Raw genomic sequence first — 18,858 nt, forward strand, 5'->3', positions numbered from 1 at the left:
ATGGGATTGATTTAATTTAAATTAAATTAAACGGCGCCAGACCCCCCCCCCCCAAAAAAAAATAGATCGGGGCCTGACAACACCCTCACGGGCGGCTGTGGGGTGGACGGGCCGGACTGTTGGGGGATCGAGGCTGGGGGGGTGACGGTGATCCCGGCGGAAACACTCACCCGCTTGCGCTGCCGCCGCCATGGAAACCGCCAACCGGAAAACAGTCCGTGCGAAATCAGTTCCCCATAACTTCCGGTTCCGCCCGGACCGCCGCTCCCGGGGGAGAGCGAACCCGCGGATTAGTTCCGGGGTACTTTGGGAGGCTGACAGGGTGGTGATGCCCTTTGGTACCCTCCCCCAGGGAGTGACTCTGTCAGTGGCAGGGTCACTCTTACCCCTTCTCCCTTGAGCTCCGATGACAATCTTCACAACCCCCCCTGCCATCATAGAGTCATGCAGCACCGAAACAGACGCCTAAGTCCAATCAGTCCCATGTTCCCAAACTAAACTCGCCCCTTCTGCCTCCTCCAGGCCCATATCCCTCCAAACTTTTCCTATTCATGTATTTATCCAAATGTCTTTTCAACATTGTAACTGTATCCACATCCACCACTCCTTCTGGAAGTTTATTCCACATGCGAACCACCCTCCGTATTAAAAAAAAATGCCAGTTTTGAAATTCCCCATCATAGGGGGAAAAAAACTCTTGGCTATTCACCTTATCTATGCCCTCATGATTTTATAAACCTCTACAACCTCATCCTCCTATACTCCTGTGAAACAAATCCCAGCCTGTCCAGCCTCTCCTTATAACTCAAACCCTCACCACTCCTCCCTCTATCACTCCTCCCTCCATCCTCTGATCCAATTTCCTCCCTCTCAGACTATAGCATGAATAGGAGATATACTTATGAATAGGAGAGAAATCAGAAGGACGAAAAGGGGCAGATAAGTTTAAGGCATTGAGTGTAAGGATAGACAAGTTATGCTGCAGCTTTATAGAACTTTAGTTGGACCACACTTGCAAAATTGCATTCAGTTATGGTCACCACACTACCAAGAAGAATGTGGATGCTTTGAAGAGGGTACAGAAAAGGTTTACCAGGATGTTGCCTGGTATGGGGGATTTTAGCTATGGAGAAAGATTGGCTAGACTAGGTTGTTTTCACTGGAACACAGGAGGTTGAGGGGCATCTTGAAAGAAATTTATAATATTGTGAATGGCATGTATAGAGTGGAAAGTATGAGACTTTGTCCCAGGGTTGAGAGGTCAATTACTGAGGGACACAGGTTCAAGGTGTGAGGGGGGCATTTAAAAGAGATGTATAAGGTAAGGTTTTCACATAAAGGGTGTTGAGTGCCTGGAATACGTTGCCAAAGGAGGTGGTGGAAGCGAATACAATAGCAGCATTGAAGAAGCTGGATGAATATGTAAATGGAAAGAGAATAGAGGGATATGGATCCTGTAAGAAAAGGCAGTTTTAGTTTGGAAAGGAAAAATGTGGTGGCACAGGCTTAGAGGGCTGAAGGACCTGTTCCTGTACTGTATTGTTCTTTACTCTTTAGTATCCAAAGAGATTCTATAAATACATTAAGGGCCACAGAGTAATGAGGGAAAGAATATGGCCCCTTAAAGATCAACAAGGTTGTCTAAATATGGAATGGCAAGAGATAGGTGAGATACTAAACAAGTATTTTCTGTCAGTATTTATTGTGGAGAAAGACATGGAAGCTAGGTGAACTTAAGGAAATAATGATGTCTTGAAAAGAGTCCACATTGTAGAAGGAGGTGCTGGAGGTCTTAAAACACCCATAAGGTTGATAAAACCTCAGGACCTGATCACATGTATCTCAGGACATTGTGATAGGCTAGGGAAGAAATTGTGGGGCCCATGTAAAGATTTTTATATCATCTACAGCAGTTAGTGAGGTGCTTGAAGCCTGGAGGATGGCTAATGTTGCACCTTAAGAAGAGCTGCAAGAACAAGCCGAGGAACTTTAGACCGGTGTGTCTGACATCAGTCATGGCTAAGTTGGTGGAGGGGATTCTGAGAGACAGAATTTGCATGCATTTGGAAAAGTAAGGGCTAATTAGGAATAATCAACATGGCCTTGTCCATGGGAATTATATCTCCCAAACTGAATTTTTGAAGATGTGACCAAAAAGATAGATGAAGGCAGAGTGGTAGATGTTGCCTGCATGGACTTTAGCAAAGTCTTTGATAAGGTTCCCCATGTTAGACTGCTTGGTAAGGTTATATCACATGGGATCCAGGGAGAACTAGCCAATTGCATGTAAATTTGGCTTGATGGTAGGAGACAGAGGATGGTGGTAGGTAGTTGTTGTTCAGACTGGAGGCCTGTGACCAGCAGTGTGATGCAAGGATCGCTGCTCGGTATACTGTTACTCATCATTTATATAAATTGTTTGGTTAAGAATATAGGAGGCCTAGTTAGTAAGTTTGTAGTTGACGCCAGAATTGGGTTAGTAGAAAATGAAGAATATTATCTAAGAGTACAATTAGCTGATCTAATGGAGTGAGGAATGGCAGATGGAGTTTAGTTTAGATAAATGTGAGGTGTTGGAGTTTGGTAAGACAAACCAGGTCAGGACTTACACAGTTAATGGTAGGGCCCAGGGGAGTGTTGCTGAACAGAGAGACCTAAGAGCGCAGACACATAATTCCTTGAAAGTGGCGTAACAGGTAGACAGGGTGGAAGAAGGCATTTGGCATGCTTGTCTTCATTGGTCAGAACATTGAGTACAGGAGTTAGGATGTCATATTGTGGTTATGCAAGACATTGGTGAGGCCACATTTGGAGTACTGCATACGATTCTGATCACCCTACTATAGGGAGGATATTACTAAACTGGAAAGGTTGCAGAAAGGATTTACAAGGATATTAACTAGACTAAAGAATTTGTATTATAAGGAGAGGCTAGATAAGCTGGGAGTTTTTGATTTGACTTGATTTATTATTGTCACATGTACTGAGATCCATTTCCCTGGAACAGAGGAAGCTGAGGGATAATCTTATAAAATCATGAGGGGCATGGATAAGGTGAATAACCTAGGTCTTTTCCGCAGGGTAGGGGAGTCCAAAACCAGAGGACATAGTTTTAAGGTGAGAGGGGAAAGATTTAAAAGGGATATGAGGGGCAACATTTTCACACAGGGGCTGGTGGAACGAGCTGCCAGAGGAAGTGGTAGAGGTGAGCACAATTACAACATTTAATAGACATGTAGATGGGCATATGAATAGGAAAGGTTTAGAGGAATATGGGCTAAATGCAGACAAATGGGACTAGTTCAGTTTAGGATTCTTGGTCGGCAAGGACAAGTGTCAAAGGATCTGTTTCCGTGCTGTGTGACTATGATTCTATATTCTGGTCACTGCCACCCAGAGATACCTTCACCGAAATCTCACTCATCAAGTCTTTCTCATTGCACATCACCAAATCCAGAATTCCCTGTTCCCTAGTGGGCTCAACCGTAAGCTGTTCCAAAAAACTATCTTAATCATTTCACAAATTCCTTTTCTTGAGATCTGCTACTAACCTGACTTTCCCAGTCCCCCTGCATATTGAAGTCCCCCATGTTGATTGTAATAGTGCCTGTTCTAACTGCCTTTTCTATCTCCTGATTTAATTTCTTCCCCACATCCTGACTACTGCTCAGAGACCAGTACACAACTCCCATCAAGGTCTTTTTCTCTTTTGTGATTCCTCAGCTCTACCCATACAGATTCCGTACATTCCAACTCGATATCACTTTGTGCAATTGATTTCATTTAATTTCTTACAAAGAGGCTGCCCGCTCTGTCCATCTACCTGCCTTTATAGTCTCTAGGACACAGTATTGAGTTGAACAATTTCAGAGCATGATCTGTGTCCTTCATTTTGGTTGCAACCTCTCCAGCCTCTACATGAGTTTTTTTTTTCTTACTGGCTTCGTCTCAGCAAACCCATCTTCTCCCCATCACAGCTAGCATGGCACTTACCTGACATCTCTATCTCTCCTTTATCACCATGACCAGCCCTTTGTCTTTTGATCTGGCCACCTCCAGTATCTGTTCCTCTCGCTCCTCTTCTCCCTCTCAGTCAAAAATATTTAGAAACCACAATTTTCCAACCCCTTCCTGTTCTGAGAAAGAGGCATATCAGACTCGAGACATTAACTCTATTTCTCTCTCCACAGATGCTGCCAGACCTGCTGAGTTTCTCCAGCATTTTCACTTTTTACTTTAGGTTTCCAGCTTCTGCAGTTTTTTTTATTCTGACCTGCTCTTGTAGCCCCTGTATTGGTATGGCTGGTAACCCCCATGACGAAAGGGGTTTCAGTGATAGTGACACAATTGATTATCATGGACCACGGTTAGAGACCATTGCCTGGCACTTGAGTGATATTTGTATTTCAAGGTAGATATTTCCTAACCAACCTGTTCAGAGATGTTATTACACACCTCTGGGACAGATAGGATTTCAACCTAGGCCTCCTGATTCAGAGATAGGGATACTACCACTGCTCCACAAGAACCTCTTAGTTTTGCAGGGTATAGCTATTGCTTGAAGTGTTCTGGAATGAATAAAAATCAGACAAATACATATTTCTATTAGTTCTCGTGGTCAATAGGAGAGTGAAGAACAACCCACAAATCACTTTTTATTAATAGTAGGAAATATTTGGGAGATAATTAAATCTCCATGGGAGAGCTCTCCTTGTGCATAGTTGGAGTGTGGTTTTCTCTGCTGCAATCAATTGTTGAAACAAGGAATTAGTTTTTTTTTATTGTTGCAAAAATGAGGGATGAAAAATGATTTGGAGAGGGAGAGAGCAGGCAGCAAAGGATCTGGAGAAATAACTGGCTCTAAATTAATAAACCCACTGGAATCAGGTTCCTCTGCAGCAGTTTAACATTTTAACATTATTCAAAGCATTTTAGTGTGAAGTCCTAGCTTGCTGAAGGTGGTCAGAAATCCCTGAAGTAATGTTTTATTTCCAATAAGATAAAATATTTAAATTACAGTGTTTTTCTGTCTCTTCCTACTCACGCTGTGTGTGTCTAACCCCATCACTACCTCCAATATAAAAAAAGGAGGCCTGCAGATGGTGTAAATCAGAATCAAAAACAAAAGAAATGCTGGAAATGCTCAGCAGGTCTGGCAGCATCAGGCAGAAAGAAATCAGAGTTTTGGGTTAAGTGATTTTTCCTCAGAACCAGTCCATGCTAGTCTCTGTCTCTCTCTCTCTCTCTCTCTCTTTGTCCCTCTCTCTCTTTGTCCCTTTCTCCATCTCTCTCTCTTTCGGTCTGACACTCTACCTCTCTCTCTCTCTCTTTCTGCCGGTCTTTGTCTCTCTCGCTTTCTTCCTCTCTCTCTCCTCTTTTCTGTTCTGTTATTCCCAGCAGTTTATTTGTTGTTGTGTCTCTTCTCCCTCCTCACAGCCCAGTTCCTTTGGGTTGAAGAAACAGACTCTCTGACTCAAATTTCGCAGCAGGTCGCTGAGATCAGGGCACATTCCCTCAAAACACCACCACCACCGGTCAGACAGACAGAGAGACCCACTCGGGACAGAGAGACCCACTCGGGACAGAGAGATCCACTTGGAACAGAGAGATCCATTCAGGACCAGGAGAGAATCCACTCGGAACAGAGAGACCCACTCGGGACAAGGGGATGATCCACTCAGGATAGCGAGACCCATTCTGAACAAGAGAATCTACCCGGAACAGAGAGAGATCAATTTGGAAAAAGGAATACACCCGGGACATGGAGAGAATCCACCTGACACAGGGAGAGATCAACCCGGGACAAAGGGATCCACCCACCACAGAGTGATAACTCCGGACAGGCACGGGAAAGCGGGTGAGCGAGCGGCTCCGGGATCCACCGACCCACAGGGAAGGTTCAAGCGCAAGCAGATCACTGATCCCCGAGAGAGGCAGCAGATCCCATGGGGTGTGATAGGAGCATTGTGACCACCAGAGTTAGAGGCTGGGACTTAGCCCCTAGGGAGGGACAGGAGATGGGGGGGCATCACACTGTGTCAGATACCCTGGGGGGGGCATCATACTGAGGGTCAGATACTCCGGGGGAGCTTCACACTGAGTGTCAGATACCCCGGGGAGGGCATTACACTGAGTGTCAGATACCCCGGGGTGGGCATCACACTGAGTGTCAGATACCCCGGGGGGCTTCACACTGAGTGTCAGATACCCCGGGGTGGGCATCACACTGAGTGTCAGATACACCGGGGGGCTTCACACCGAGTGTCAGATACCCCGAGGGGGGCAGCTCACTGAGTGTCAGATACCCCGAGGGGGGCAACACATTGATGAGAATTTTTTTTAAACTCAAAGGGGTGGTGGGAGCGTAGGGGTGACTGATTCAGAAACTCTTGTAATATCGAAGCAGTTTTGAGATATTCACTTGCATTGCCATAGCCTCCATAGATATGGGCCAAAGCTGGAAAATGGGATTTGTGCAGTCCAATCTTTGTTGACTTGTACTTGCTCAATCCACCTCCTTCTGTGCTGTAAATGTCTGTGACTTACATTGGTTCTTCAATATGAAACAGGAGGCCACTCAGCCCCTCGACCCTAGTGCATCATTACAATCACATTTTTTATTTTTGTTCCATCTTCTTACACTGTCCCAAATTCCTTAATTCATGAAATACCTAAAAGCCCATTGACCTCTGTCTTGAACATACTAAATGATAGAGCAGGCGCAGCTCTCTGGGTCTGTGGATTCCAATGGTTCCAAGCAATTTAAGTGAAGAAAATCCTCAGGGGCTGACCCTTTACCTACCGTGAGATGATGACCACCCTCAGTTCTGTACTCCCCACCTAGGGAAACACATTCCCACCTATATCCTGTGGGAATAAGCAAGTGGGTAAAAACTTGGCGGATGGATTATAATGTGGGAAATAATGTGGGGGTGGCACGGTGGCTCAGTGGCTAGCATTGTTGCCTCACAGTGCTAGGGACCCGGGTTCAATTCCAGCCTTGTCAGACTGTCCGCATGGAGTTTGCACATTCTCCCCGTGTCTGCGTGGGTTTCCTCCGGGTGCTTCAGTTTCCTCCCACAATTCAAAGTTGTGCAGTTTAGATGAATTGGCCATGTTCAAGTGCCCATCATGTTCAGGGGATGAGTAAATTAGGTGCATTTGTCAGTGGCAAAGGAGTATAGGGGAATGGTTCTGGGTGAGTTACTCTTTGGAGGGTGACTGTGGACTTGTTGGGCCAAATGGCCTGTTTCCACACTGTAGGGATTCTGATTTTCTATGAAAATGTGAGGTTGTGTACTTTGGCAGGAGGAATGGAGTTGCTGGATGTTATTTAAATGGAGAAAAGCTGCAGATAGCAACAACAAGGAAGGGTTCAGGGTCCTCGTGCATGAGTCTTGAAAAGCTAGCATCCAAGTTCAGCAGGTAATAGGAAGGCAAGTAGAATGTTGGCCTTTATTTCAAAGGGGATAGGGTGTGAAAAGAGGGACTTTTTACTAATACTGTACAAATCACTAGTCAGACCACAGCTGGAATACTAGGAACAATTTTGAGCCCCTTATCTAAGGAAAGATATACTGCCATTGGAGGCAGTTCAGAGAAGATTCACTAGATTGATACATAATGTGTGTTATGAGGAGAGGTTATGTCAATTTGGACCCGTATTCATTGGCATTTAGAAGAATGAGAGCTGTCGTTATTGAAACATAACAAGATTCTTAAGGGACTTGACAGAGTAGACGTGGGGAGGTTGTTTCCCCTTGTGGGGAAATAATCTTAGACTAAGGGGTCACACATTTAAGACAGAGATAAGGAGGAATTTCTTTACTCAGAGGGTGGTGAATCTGTGGAATCCTTTACCACAGAGGCCTGTCAAGACTGGGTCATTAAGCACATGCAAGACTGAGGTAGACTTGAGATAGATTTTTATGGAAAAGACAAGGAAGTGAAGTTGAACGTTATCGGAATTTCGATGATCTTGTTGAATGGTAAAAGACTTGAGGGGAAAAGACTGCTCCTATGTTTTATTGTTATTGACCCTTTACTGATGGGGAAACAATCCTTCCAAATCACCCTGTCTTTGTCCCAATAATCCTACACATCTCAGGTCCCCTCTCAACTTTCACTGCTCTAAGGAAAACAACTCCAGCCCAGGCAGCATCCTGGTGAATCTCCTCGGCACCCTCTCTAGTCTAATCATATCTTTACAATGTGGTGACTCGATCTGTACACAGTACTCCAGTTGTTGCCCAACCTTCATTTTATACAGTTCCAGCATAACCTCTCCGTTCTTGTATTCTGTCCCCCAGTTAATGAAGGCAAGTTTCCCATGTGCCTTTTTGAACATAAATGTGATATTTATTGTTTCTGCCATTGCTTTCTGTTTTGGATGGTTTGGTGCTTGCATCTTGTCTGATCTTAACAGTGAATGCATTTATCATTTGAACCATTTCCTCTCAGTGTTGAGCATTATTTAAAACTTCCTGCCACCGTGAATGGGTTTGGGAAGGTCAGTGTTAATTGTGATTTGGACTCTGGAGAGACAGTGACATTTTTAGTTATGAAAGTATTAATGTTCACTTGCAACAAACAAGCAACAGTCTCTTTCCTGTCTTACAAAGCATCTTTCATTCAGATGCTTGCAAGAGATGAAAAGCAGTCTGGTACATAAAGACTGCTTTATGTAGTGACTGAGTCAGAAGCCAAGAAGAATCTTTGTGACAACAGATTTCGTGGTACAACACTCAAAGTTCCAGTGATGTGTCATGCACAGTGCATTTAGACAGAGTTAGTGATGAGGATTACTGTCACACATTTGCGTTCACCACTTCACTTAAGTATTGGATCCTTTTGGAAAATCCCTTCAGTGTATCAGATGTTGTCTGTGGACATTACTGCTGGCTCAGACTCAGATGCTGGAGTTTCAAACACCGTTCCAGGAATCTAATTCAGATTGAGACCCACTGTCTGTAACTGAGGGAGGGAGTGCTGCTTTGTCGAACGTGCTTCCTTTCAGGTGAGATGTTAAACTGAGGGCAGTCTGCCTCCACAACGATACCTTTATTCATGTTTCCGGGGAGTGATGCATCAGATTGAATCTTTCAGGATAAATTGGCTGGGCTTGTTTCTAATCTCCTGGATTGGGCTATTTACAGCTACCTATAATCGAATTCAGACAGGAATTGACTGACTGTCATTGTCTTTAAGATTCTGTTTACAGAGGTTACCATGGTGATTCTTCCTTCAACCATTCTAGAACCTGGATGTACAGGTTGCCATAGTAACCTATCTCTTCTGGACATCGGCTGTGAAGACTTACTGAGCACTTTCAGCGCAGGGTCAGGTTATATTTCTTCCACAAAAATAATCCTTACTAAATGTGCTGTTACAAATGACTTTTCCTTAATGTGATGGACTCTCACTCTGGCCCTCTCAGCGACCAGGGCAGTGAATTCACGAAGATGTGTAAAAATACTTATTAGGGTATTTCAACTACCCCAACATTATTTGGGACAGGCAAAAGTGAGGACTGTAGATGGTGGAAACCAGAGTCTAGATTAGAGTGGTGCTGGAAAAGCACAGCAGATCAGGCAGCATCCAAAGAGCAAGAGAATCGATGTTTCGGGCAAAAGCCCTTCATCAGGAATAGAGGCAGGGAGCCTCCAGGGTGGAAAGATAAATGGGGGGGGATGGAGCTGGGGAGAAGGTAGCAAAGAGTATAATAGGTGAATGGGGTTGGGATGAAGATGATAGGTCAGAGGGGAGGGTGGAGCAGAAAGGTGGGAAGGAGATTGGCAGGTAGGACAGGTCATGAGGATGGTGCTGAGCTGGAAGTTAGGAACTGGGGTAAGGTAGGGGGAGGAGAAATGAGGAAACTGGTGAAGTCTACATTGATGCCTTGGGGTTGAAGTGTTCCGAGGCAGAAGATGAGGCATTCTTCCTCCAGGCGTCGGGTGGTGAGGGAGCGGCGGTGGAGGATGCCACGACCTGCATGTCTTCAGCAGAATGGGAGGGGGAGTTGAAATGTTGAGCCACGGGGCGGTGGGGTTGGTTGGTGCGGGTGTCCCGGAGATGTTCCCTAAAGCGCTCTGCGAGGAGGCGTCCAGTCTCCTCAGTGTAGAGTAGACCGCATTGGGAACAGCGGATACAATAAATGACATTGGTGGATGTGCAATTATTTGGGATAGTCCTAGCATAAAGGGGTTACAGGAGGCAAATTTCCTGAAATACATTGAGGAGAACTTTTAATATCAACGTGTAGAAGTCAGACGTCACATGGCACCAGGTTATAGTCCAATAGATTTATTTGAAATCACAAGCTTTCAGAGTATGAAAAGTCCAACAAGGGAAGGTGCAGGGCAGGACCTAATTTTGGGGAATGAAGCCAGGCAAGGTGTTTGAGATTACAGTGAGGAGCATTGGAGGAATAGCAACCGCAACACCATATGTTTTCAGTATGTTATGGAAAAAGATAAAGATGGTCTGTGAGAAAGGGTTTTGGATTGGATTTTATTAAAATATGGCAGTATTTGGCAAAAATAGACTGGGCACTGCTACTTGAGGGTAAATCTACAGCAGAACAGTGGGAGGCAGTCAGAAAGATACTGAGGAGAGTACAGGCCCAACATGTTCCCTTTAGGGTGAAGTGTAGGAACAAGCCCAGAGAACCCAGATGTGTAGGAATATTCAGGACTGGAGAAAAAGGAAAAGAGAGACAGGTACAGAGGGAGCAAAACAACAGAGGCCCAAGAATATAGGAAGTGCAGGGGGGCTGGGAGAGCTCAGTAGAGCAATTAGGAGAGTAAAAAGGAGTGAGGAAATGCTGGGAGGTAAGATGAGGGAGAATCCCAATTAATCTGCATAGGGGAAGAGAATAACCAGGGAAAGAGTAGATTCCATTAGGGATCAAGGGAACAATCTGTTTGCGATGTTGAAGAACATTGGTAGAGTGTTAAGTGAGCATTTCACACCTCTCTTTACTCAGGAGAGGATGGATGCAAGTACAGCATTTGAGAAGATGGACTGTCAGGATTTTGAGCAGATTAATACAGAAGTGTAGAGGTATTGGATGCTTTGGCAGATTTAAAAGTGGATAAATCCCCTGATTCAGATGAATTGTATCCCAGGCTGCTGCAGGAAACGAGGCAGGAAATTACAGGGGCTTTGATCCTTTTTTTTAGACACTCCCTGGCCACAGGGGAAGGTTCTGGAGAACTAGAGGACAGCTAATGCGATTCCACTTTACAAGAAGGGTGGTAAAGTTGACCAGGGAACTATACACCAGTGAGTCCCACATCAGTGGTAGGGAATCTGTTGGAGAAAATAGTGAAGGAGAATGTTAATCCCCATTTAGAGAGGTAAGGGTTGCAGGGATAGTCAGGCTTTCTTTGTCTAAGGGAGGTCATGCCGAACGAAGCTGGAATTTTTCCAGTAGGTAACCATGTATGTAAATGAGGGAAGGGCAGTTGATGTAGTTTATTAGGATTTCAGCAATGCCTTTGACAAGGTTACACATGGGAGATTGATAAAGAAGGTAAAAGATAACTTAGCATTCAAAGTTTGTGCGAAGATTTGTAGCTCGGGTGCTCGTTGCTGTGGTTCTGTTCGCCGAGCTGGAAGTTTTTGTTGCAAACGTTTCGTCCCCTGGCTAGGCGACCTCATCAGTGCTTGGGAGCCTCCTGCGAAGCGCTTCTTTGATGTTACCTCCGGTGTTTATAGTGGTCTGTCCCTGCCGCTTCCGGTTGTCAGTTTCAGCTGTCCGCTGTAGTGGTTGGTATATTGGGTCCAGGTCGATGTGTTTGTTGATGGAGTTTGTGGATGAGTGCCATGCCTCTAGGAATTCCCTGGCTGTTCTCTGTCTGGCTTGCCCTATGATAGTAGTGTTGTCCCAGTCGAATTCATGTTGCTTGTTGTCTGCGTGTGTGGCTACTAAGGATAGCTGGTCGTGTCGTTTCGTGGCTAGTTGATGTTCATGTATGTGGATTGTTAGCTGTCTTCCTGTTTGTCCTATGTAGTGTTTTGTGCAGTCCTTGCATGGTATTTTGTACACTACATTCGTCTTGCTCATGTTGGGTATCGGGTCCTTCGTTCTGGTGAGTTGTTTTCTGAGGAGGCTGTTGGTTTGTGTGCCGTTATGAGTCCTAGGGGTCGCAGTCGTCTGGCTGTCATCCACAAACTCCATCAACAAACACATCGACCTGGACCCAATATACCAACCACTACAGCGGACAGCTGAAACTGACAACTGGAAGCGGCAGGGACAGACCACTATAAACACCGGAGGAAACATCAACGAAGCGCTTCGCAGGAGGCTCCCAAGCACTGATGATGTCGCCTAGCCAGGGGACGAAACGTTTGCAACAAAAACTTCCAGCTCGGCGAACAGAACCACAGCAGATAACTTAGCAACTTGGATCTAAAATCAGTTTAAAGACAGGTGACAGAGGGTAGTTGTAGAAGGCCATTTGTGTGACTGAAGCACAGTGTGCAGTGGTGTACCACAGGGATCAGCGTGAGGTCCTTATTGTCTGTGATATTCATCCATGATGGAGATTAGAGTGTGCAGGGAGGATATTAAGTTAGTTTGCAGCTAACACAAAGATTGGCCGGGTGGTTGACAGGAGGAAAGTGTTCGGTTACAGGAGGATGTAAGTGGATTGGTCAGACAGATCAATGGCAGATGGAATTTCACCCTAATAAATGTGAGGGGATGCACTTTGGATGAAAGAACAAGACAAGAGGAGTATGTAATGAATAGCAGGACACGAGGAAGCTCAGAGGGATCATGGGGAGATTATTCACAGATTCCTGAAGGGGGCAGAACAGGGTAAAAGGGTCATTACAAAGGCAGACAGGATACATTCATTTATCAGTAAATGCATAGACTGTCAGAGCAGGGAGGTGATGTTGCAGCTGCACAAGACTTTGATCAGGCCACAGCTGGAGAACTGTGCGCAGTTCTGCTCCCCACACTGTAGGAATGATGGAGGGGGGCAGAAGAGATTCACCAGGAAGGTGCCTGGGATGGAGCATTTCATCGATGAAGCAAAGCTGGGTAAACTCAGGTTGTTTTCTTCGGAGTAGTGAAGGTTGAAGGGGGGCCTGACTGAGGCGTATAAGGTTATGAGGGGCATGGACAGGTGGAGAGAAAGCAGCTGTTCCCCTTAGTTGAAGGGTGAATAGCAAAGGGGCATAATGTTAACTTTAAAGGCAGGAGGTTTAGAGGGAATGTGAGGAAACATTTTCACCCAGAGGGTGGCTGGGATCTGGAATGCCCTGCCTTGGAAGGAAGTTGAAAAGTATTTTAAAAAGTACTTGGGTGAGTTCTTGAAATGTCGTAATATTCAAAGCTATGGGTCTAGTGCAGGAAAGTGGGGCTAATGTAGGTTGATGTGTATTTTTGGTGATACAGACTGTGGAGATTGTAACAAGGTCAGCTAGGTGACCTCACAGAATATGAGTCCCCTGATTGTTAACCTGGTCCAGTCAGGGAGACCTGACACAGGAGCGTCAGAGGTTCTGTTCTCACTGTGAGCTGGCTCTGAGGAAGCCAGACCAGTGTCAAGTGCTAAACACCTGTAAATAAAAGGCAACTTGCTGATAGGATACTGGCCTGACTGGAGTTAATTCACAGACGTGATGGGTTCTGTACTCTATGATTCTAGGATTCACCCAAAGCAATTTATTTTTGTCCAGTCCATCCCACCCCTTTGCTATGATAAACAAGGCACCCGAAAGGCTCCTTAATTCCTGCAAAGCCAGCCCCGACATTTCAAATCTTTCTCTCATTTAGCTGGTTCCTCACATTAAACATCATCCTATTGACTCTATGCAGCTGCTTGTCTAAAGCTTAGGTTTCCTTTCTTTAGCATGAAACCCAGTGGATTGAGACATTACTGAAGTGTAACTTCTCAGAATTGATTGAGTGTAAAATGTAAATCTCACACTGCATTAATTTGCTCATTCTCTGATTCCACCACAATGAATCCAGTTTATCTGGGATAGTGGTAATGATTTTGTGAAAGCCATGAGACAGAGTTGGACATAGCTGAAAGGTTCAACCCCCCCCCTAAATCTCAACACTGATCCTACATCAGGAATCCAGACTGAACATTGTCGTTGGGTCAGGCAGTTAACTCTTGATGTTACAATGAATCCAGTTTATCTGGGATAGTGGTAATGATTTTGTGAAAGCCATGAGACAGAGTTGGACATAGCTGAAAGGTTCAACCCCCCCTAAATCTCAACACTGATCCTACATCAGGAATCCAGAGTGAACATTGTCGTTGGGTCAGGCAGTTAACTCTTGATGTTATTTCGGAGAACACATGAGAACTTCGGACATAGGAGTTGCAGGAGGTCAGACAGCTCCTTGACTCTCCTGCAGCATCATTCAAATGATCCTGGCTAGTCTTCAAGATCTACTCCACTGCCATGTCCCCACATCCCCTGAGTCTCTTAATGTTCATAGATCTTATCTATCTCTGCCTTGAATATCCTCAACATCTCAGCATTCACAGCTCCCTGGGGCAGGGAAATCCAAAGATTCACAACTGTCTGAGTGAAGACATTTCTCTTCCTCTAAGATTGGAGGGTGGCGATGGCTTGTGCCCAGGACTGTGCCAATGCTACCAGCTCCTGAAAGGTAGACCAGCAGCTTAGGGTTTCCCTAGCTCTGAGTGACACTTATTCATTTCCAAGATCAAGCACTCATTCTGTGACAAACTACTTACATCAATTTCCTACCTCCTTACATCTGCCTCTACTTCCTTCTGATCTCTTACTTTCCACCGTCTCCACCTGCTTTGTATTTAATATCCTATCTTCTTCCCCTGACTAATGTCCTCTTGCTGCTGCCATCTTGTATTTCCACCTCCTTCTCCAGCATTCTGCCTTCTCCCCTATCTCAGAGACCAAATCCTGCTGATGCAGCCCTGTCCAATTCTCTCAGCTATGGATCTGAAATGATGGTGGTTTCGCTGTACTTTCTGTCCTTCATCCAAACTGTTCATTTCCTCTGTTTCCGCAGGTTAACCCTGAACACAATGGAGGATTGTGAGGTGTATGAAAGGGACTGTAAAGAAGCTGTCTCCCCATCTTTTCTCAGAGGGATCTCTTCCATCCTGACCCTCCTTGAACTCGCAGTCAGTGCGGGAACAGGGGATCTCAGCGAGGCCAGCAGTAAACAATTCAAGATTGAGATTGAATCTGCACAACGAGAGATCCTGTCAGCGGAGGAGGCTGCGAGTAGGATTGTTGATGACGTCGACGCAAGTTGTGAGAAGCTGATGGTTCAGCACGGCAAATTGAGCAAGGAGCAGAAGGAACTGCAGAAATGCCTCAAGTGCACGCAGGATCAGTTGGTGGAAGCAGAGGACCAGAGGAAACGGACTGAGGGGCAGCTCCAGGCGGCTGCTGTGTCTCTGAAGCAAATGGAACAGACCCTGAGGGGAGCCAGAGCCAAAAAGGGAGAAAAACAAACGGGGAGAGACATAGGAATTGGCCTGAGTTTTGTTATCCCCTGCATCGGTAAGATGTTTATAAGGAGAATTAAATATTATTTTTACAACGACTCAACATAACATATATAACATAGAGTCATAGAGATGTACAGCATGGAAGCAGACCCTTTAGTCCAACCCGTCCATGCCGACCAGATATCCCAACCTAATCTAGTCCCACCTGCCAGCACCTGACCCATATCCCTCCAAACCCTTCCTATTCATATACCCATCCAAATGCCTATTAAATGTTGCAATTGTACCAGCCTCCACCACTTCCTCTGGCAGCTCATTCCATACACGTACACCTCAATTGTAAAATTGTCAGTCTTCCATTTAAACCCCTCTCTGGGCTCACACCTCTTATTTCCTGTAACATTGTCCAGTCCCACGACCCTCCATGATCTCTCCATCTGTCAAAGTCTAGCCTCGTGCATTCCCCACTCCAGTCACTCCATCACTCCTGACCATACCTTCAGCTGTCTGGGCCCCATGCTTTGAAATTTCCAGAAGACCATAAGCTGTGTGAGGAGTAAGCCATTCATCCCATCAAGTCTACATCACCATTCAATGAGACTATGTCTGCTCTGATAATCCTCAACTCCATTTTTCTGCCTTTTTCCCTTAAACCTCAACACCCTTACTGATTACATATCTTATACTTAGCAACCCAACCTCATTAACCTTCTCTGGTGAAGAGTTCTACACATTCAGTACTCTCTGCCTTAAAGGTGCAACCCCTTATTCTGAGGTGATGCCCTCTGATCCTAGACTCTCCCACAAGGAGAACCAAACTTTCCACATCTATCCTGTCAAGCTCCCTCTTGGAATCTTGCATGTTTCAATAAGATTGTCTCTCATTATTCTAAACTTCAGTGAGTGCAGACGCAATCTACTCAACCTCTCCTCATTAGAGAGCCCCTCCACACCTGGTATCAACCTGGTGAACCTTCTCTGGACTGTCTCCAATGCCAATATTCTTTCCTTGGATAAGTGGGTCAAAACTGCTCACAATATTCAAGGTGTGGTCAAGTTAGTGCCTTGTATATATTTAGCAAGACCTTCCTATTTTTATAGGCAGAAGTGGGTACTGCAGATGCTGGAGATTAGAGTCAAGATTAGAGTGGTGCTGGAAAAGCACAGCAGGTCAGGCAGCATCCGAGGAGCAGGAAAATCGATGTTTTGGGCAAAAGCCCATTCCTAATGAAGGACTTTTGCCCGAAACGTCAATTTTCCTGCTCCTCAGATGCTGCCTTGACCTGCTGTACGTTTCCAGCACCACTCTAATCTTGACTCCCTACTTTTATATTCCATTCTGTTTGAAATACAGGCCAACTCTTTATTTGAGATTAGATTAGATTCCCTACAGTATGGAAACTTGCTCTTCGGCCCAACAAGTCCACACCAACCTTCCGAAGAGTAACCCACCCAGACCCGTTTCCCTCTGACTAATGTACCTAAAACTACGGGCAATTTAGCATGGCCAGTTCACCTGATCTGCACATCTTTGGACTGTGGGAGGAAACCGGAGCATCTGGAGGAAACCCACACAGACATGGAGAGAATGTGCAAACTCCTCACAGACAATCGCCTGAGGCTGGAATCGATCTGGAATCCTGATGCTAACCACTGAGCCACTGTGCCTTCCCTATTACCCACAGAACTTGGATGCCAGATTTTTGTGATTGAGGCATGAGGTCCCTCAAATCCCTCTGCTCTGAAACTTTCTGTAGTCTTTCTCCGTTTAAGTAATATTCTGCTTCTCTATTCGTCCTGCCAAAGTGCATTGACTCACATTTTCCCATGTTATATTCGATCTTCCAAGTCCTTACCATTTAACCTCAATATCCCTCTGCAGACGCAATGTGTCACCCTCACCAGCATTTCCTCTAGTCTTTTTATCGCTGTGCAGGTCTCTCTGAGGTCTGAGTGTCACAGTGACCTCTGGAACTGCCAGTCAATCTCACAGTCGGTCTCCTGATGCTGAGGGCTGTGAGTGGGTTATCAGTGCTTCAAGGGGATGTTAGTCTTTGCTGTCCCACCTATTTTTGTGTCATTTACAAAATTGGCTGCAGTATGTTCACTTTCCTCATCCAAATCATTAATTTGTATTGTAAGTAATTGTGGCCCAGCACTGATCCCAGTGGAACTCCACTAGTTACAAGTTGTTGTCCTGAAAATATCTTTATTATCCTATCTCTTTGTCTTCTATTCATTAGCCAATCTTTTATCCAATATATTATCCCCAATACCATGGCATTTATCTTATCATGTAGCTTAATGTGTGGCAACTTGACAACTTACGTTTGGAAATCCAAAGATAATACACCTACTGGTTCACCTTAATCTATACTGTTTGCTACTTTCTCAAAATCCTCCATAAACCTCCCTGCCTCACTATCTCTCACCAGATTGAAGATACTCCTTAAAACCTATTACTAAACCCAGAGTGGAGAGTAACAGGGGACTTTAACTTCCCCAATATTGACTGGGAATACTACAATTCAAGTAGCTTAGATGGGACAGTTCTTGTTCAATGTGTGCAGGGTGGTTTTCTGACACAATATGTAGACAGGCCAACAAGGGGCGATGCCATATTGGATTTGGTACTGGGGAATGAACCCGGTGGGGTGTTAGATTTGGAGGTAGGTGAGCACTTTGGCGATAGTGACTATAATTTGGTAATGTTTACAATAGAGCTGAAAATGTGTTGCTGGAAAAGCACAGCAGGTCAGGCAGCATCCAAGGAGCAGGAGAATCGACGTTTCGGCCGGAGTGGGGGTGGGGGCGAAGAGGTCAGGAGGAAGATTGCAGGTTAGGAAGGCGGTGCTGAGTTCGAGGGATTTGACTGAGACAAGGTGGGGGGGAGGGGAAATGAGGAAACTGGAGAAATCTGAGTTCATCCCTTGTGGTTGGAGGGTTCCTAGGCGGAAGATGAGGCGCTCTTCCTCCAGCCGTCGTGTTGCGGCAGAAGATGAGGCGCTCTCCCTCCAGCCGTCGTATTGCGGCAGAAGATGAGGCGCTCTCCCTCCAGCCATTGTGTTGCACGGATGGCTGGAGGAAGAGCGCCTCATCTTCCGCCTAGGAACCCGTCTGGCGATGGAGGAGTCTAAGGACCTGCATGTCCTTGGTGGAGTGGGAGGGGGAGTTGAAGCGTTGAGCCACGGTGTGGTTGGGTTGGTTGGTCCGGGTGTTCCAGAGGTGTTTTCTGAAACGTTCCGCAAGTAGGCGGCCTGTCTCCCCAATATAGAGGCCACATTGGGTGCAGCAGATGCAGAGCTGGAAATGTGTTGCTGGAAAAGCGCAGCAGGTCAGGCAGCATCCAGGGAACAGGAGAATCGACGTTTTGGGCATAAGC

General features: G+C 45.5%; 2 protein-coding genes across 4 annotated transcripts in view; one reads left to right on the plus strand and one right to left on the minus strand.

Moving 5' to 3' along the window:
• nme6 (NME/NM23 nucleoside diphosphate kinase 6) overlaps positions 1-255 on the minus strand; it is a 15,777-nt gene extending 15,522 nt beyond the window's left edge. The window contains exon 1 of the mRNA XM_043695275.1: positions 171-255. The gene's annotated coding sequence lies outside the window, so the exon portion shown is untranslated. The remainder of the gene's footprint in view (positions 1-170) is intronic.
• Positions 256-260: 5 nt separating this feature from the next.
• LOC122552569 overlaps positions 261-18,858 on the plus strand; it is a 22,665-nt gene continuing 4,067 nt past the window's right edge. Inside the window, exons 1-3 of one of the 3 annotated variants that reach the window (XM_043695274.1) lie at positions 261-301; positions 5,437-5,857; positions 15,029-15,528. In XM_043695274.1, the coding sequence (XP_043551209.1) occupies positions 15,045-15,528 (484 nt within the window). In that variant the 5' untranslated portion in view covers positions 261-301; positions 5,437-5,857; positions 15,029-15,044. Of the gene's footprint in view, positions 302-5,353; positions 5,858-8,761; positions 9,017-15,028; positions 15,529-18,858 lie in introns of those variants that run through there. The other 2 variants (XM_043695273.1, XM_043695272.1) reach the window with 2 other exon arrangements.

This window comes from Chiloscyllium plagiosum, chromosome 9, assembly GCF_004010195.1.
Source record: "Chiloscyllium plagiosum isolate BGI_BamShark_2017 chromosome 9, ASM401019v2, whole genome shotgun sequence".
Taxonomy (NCBI): domain Eukaryota; kingdom Metazoa; phylum Chordata; class Chondrichthyes; order Orectolobiformes; family Hemiscylliidae; genus Chiloscyllium; species Chiloscyllium plagiosum.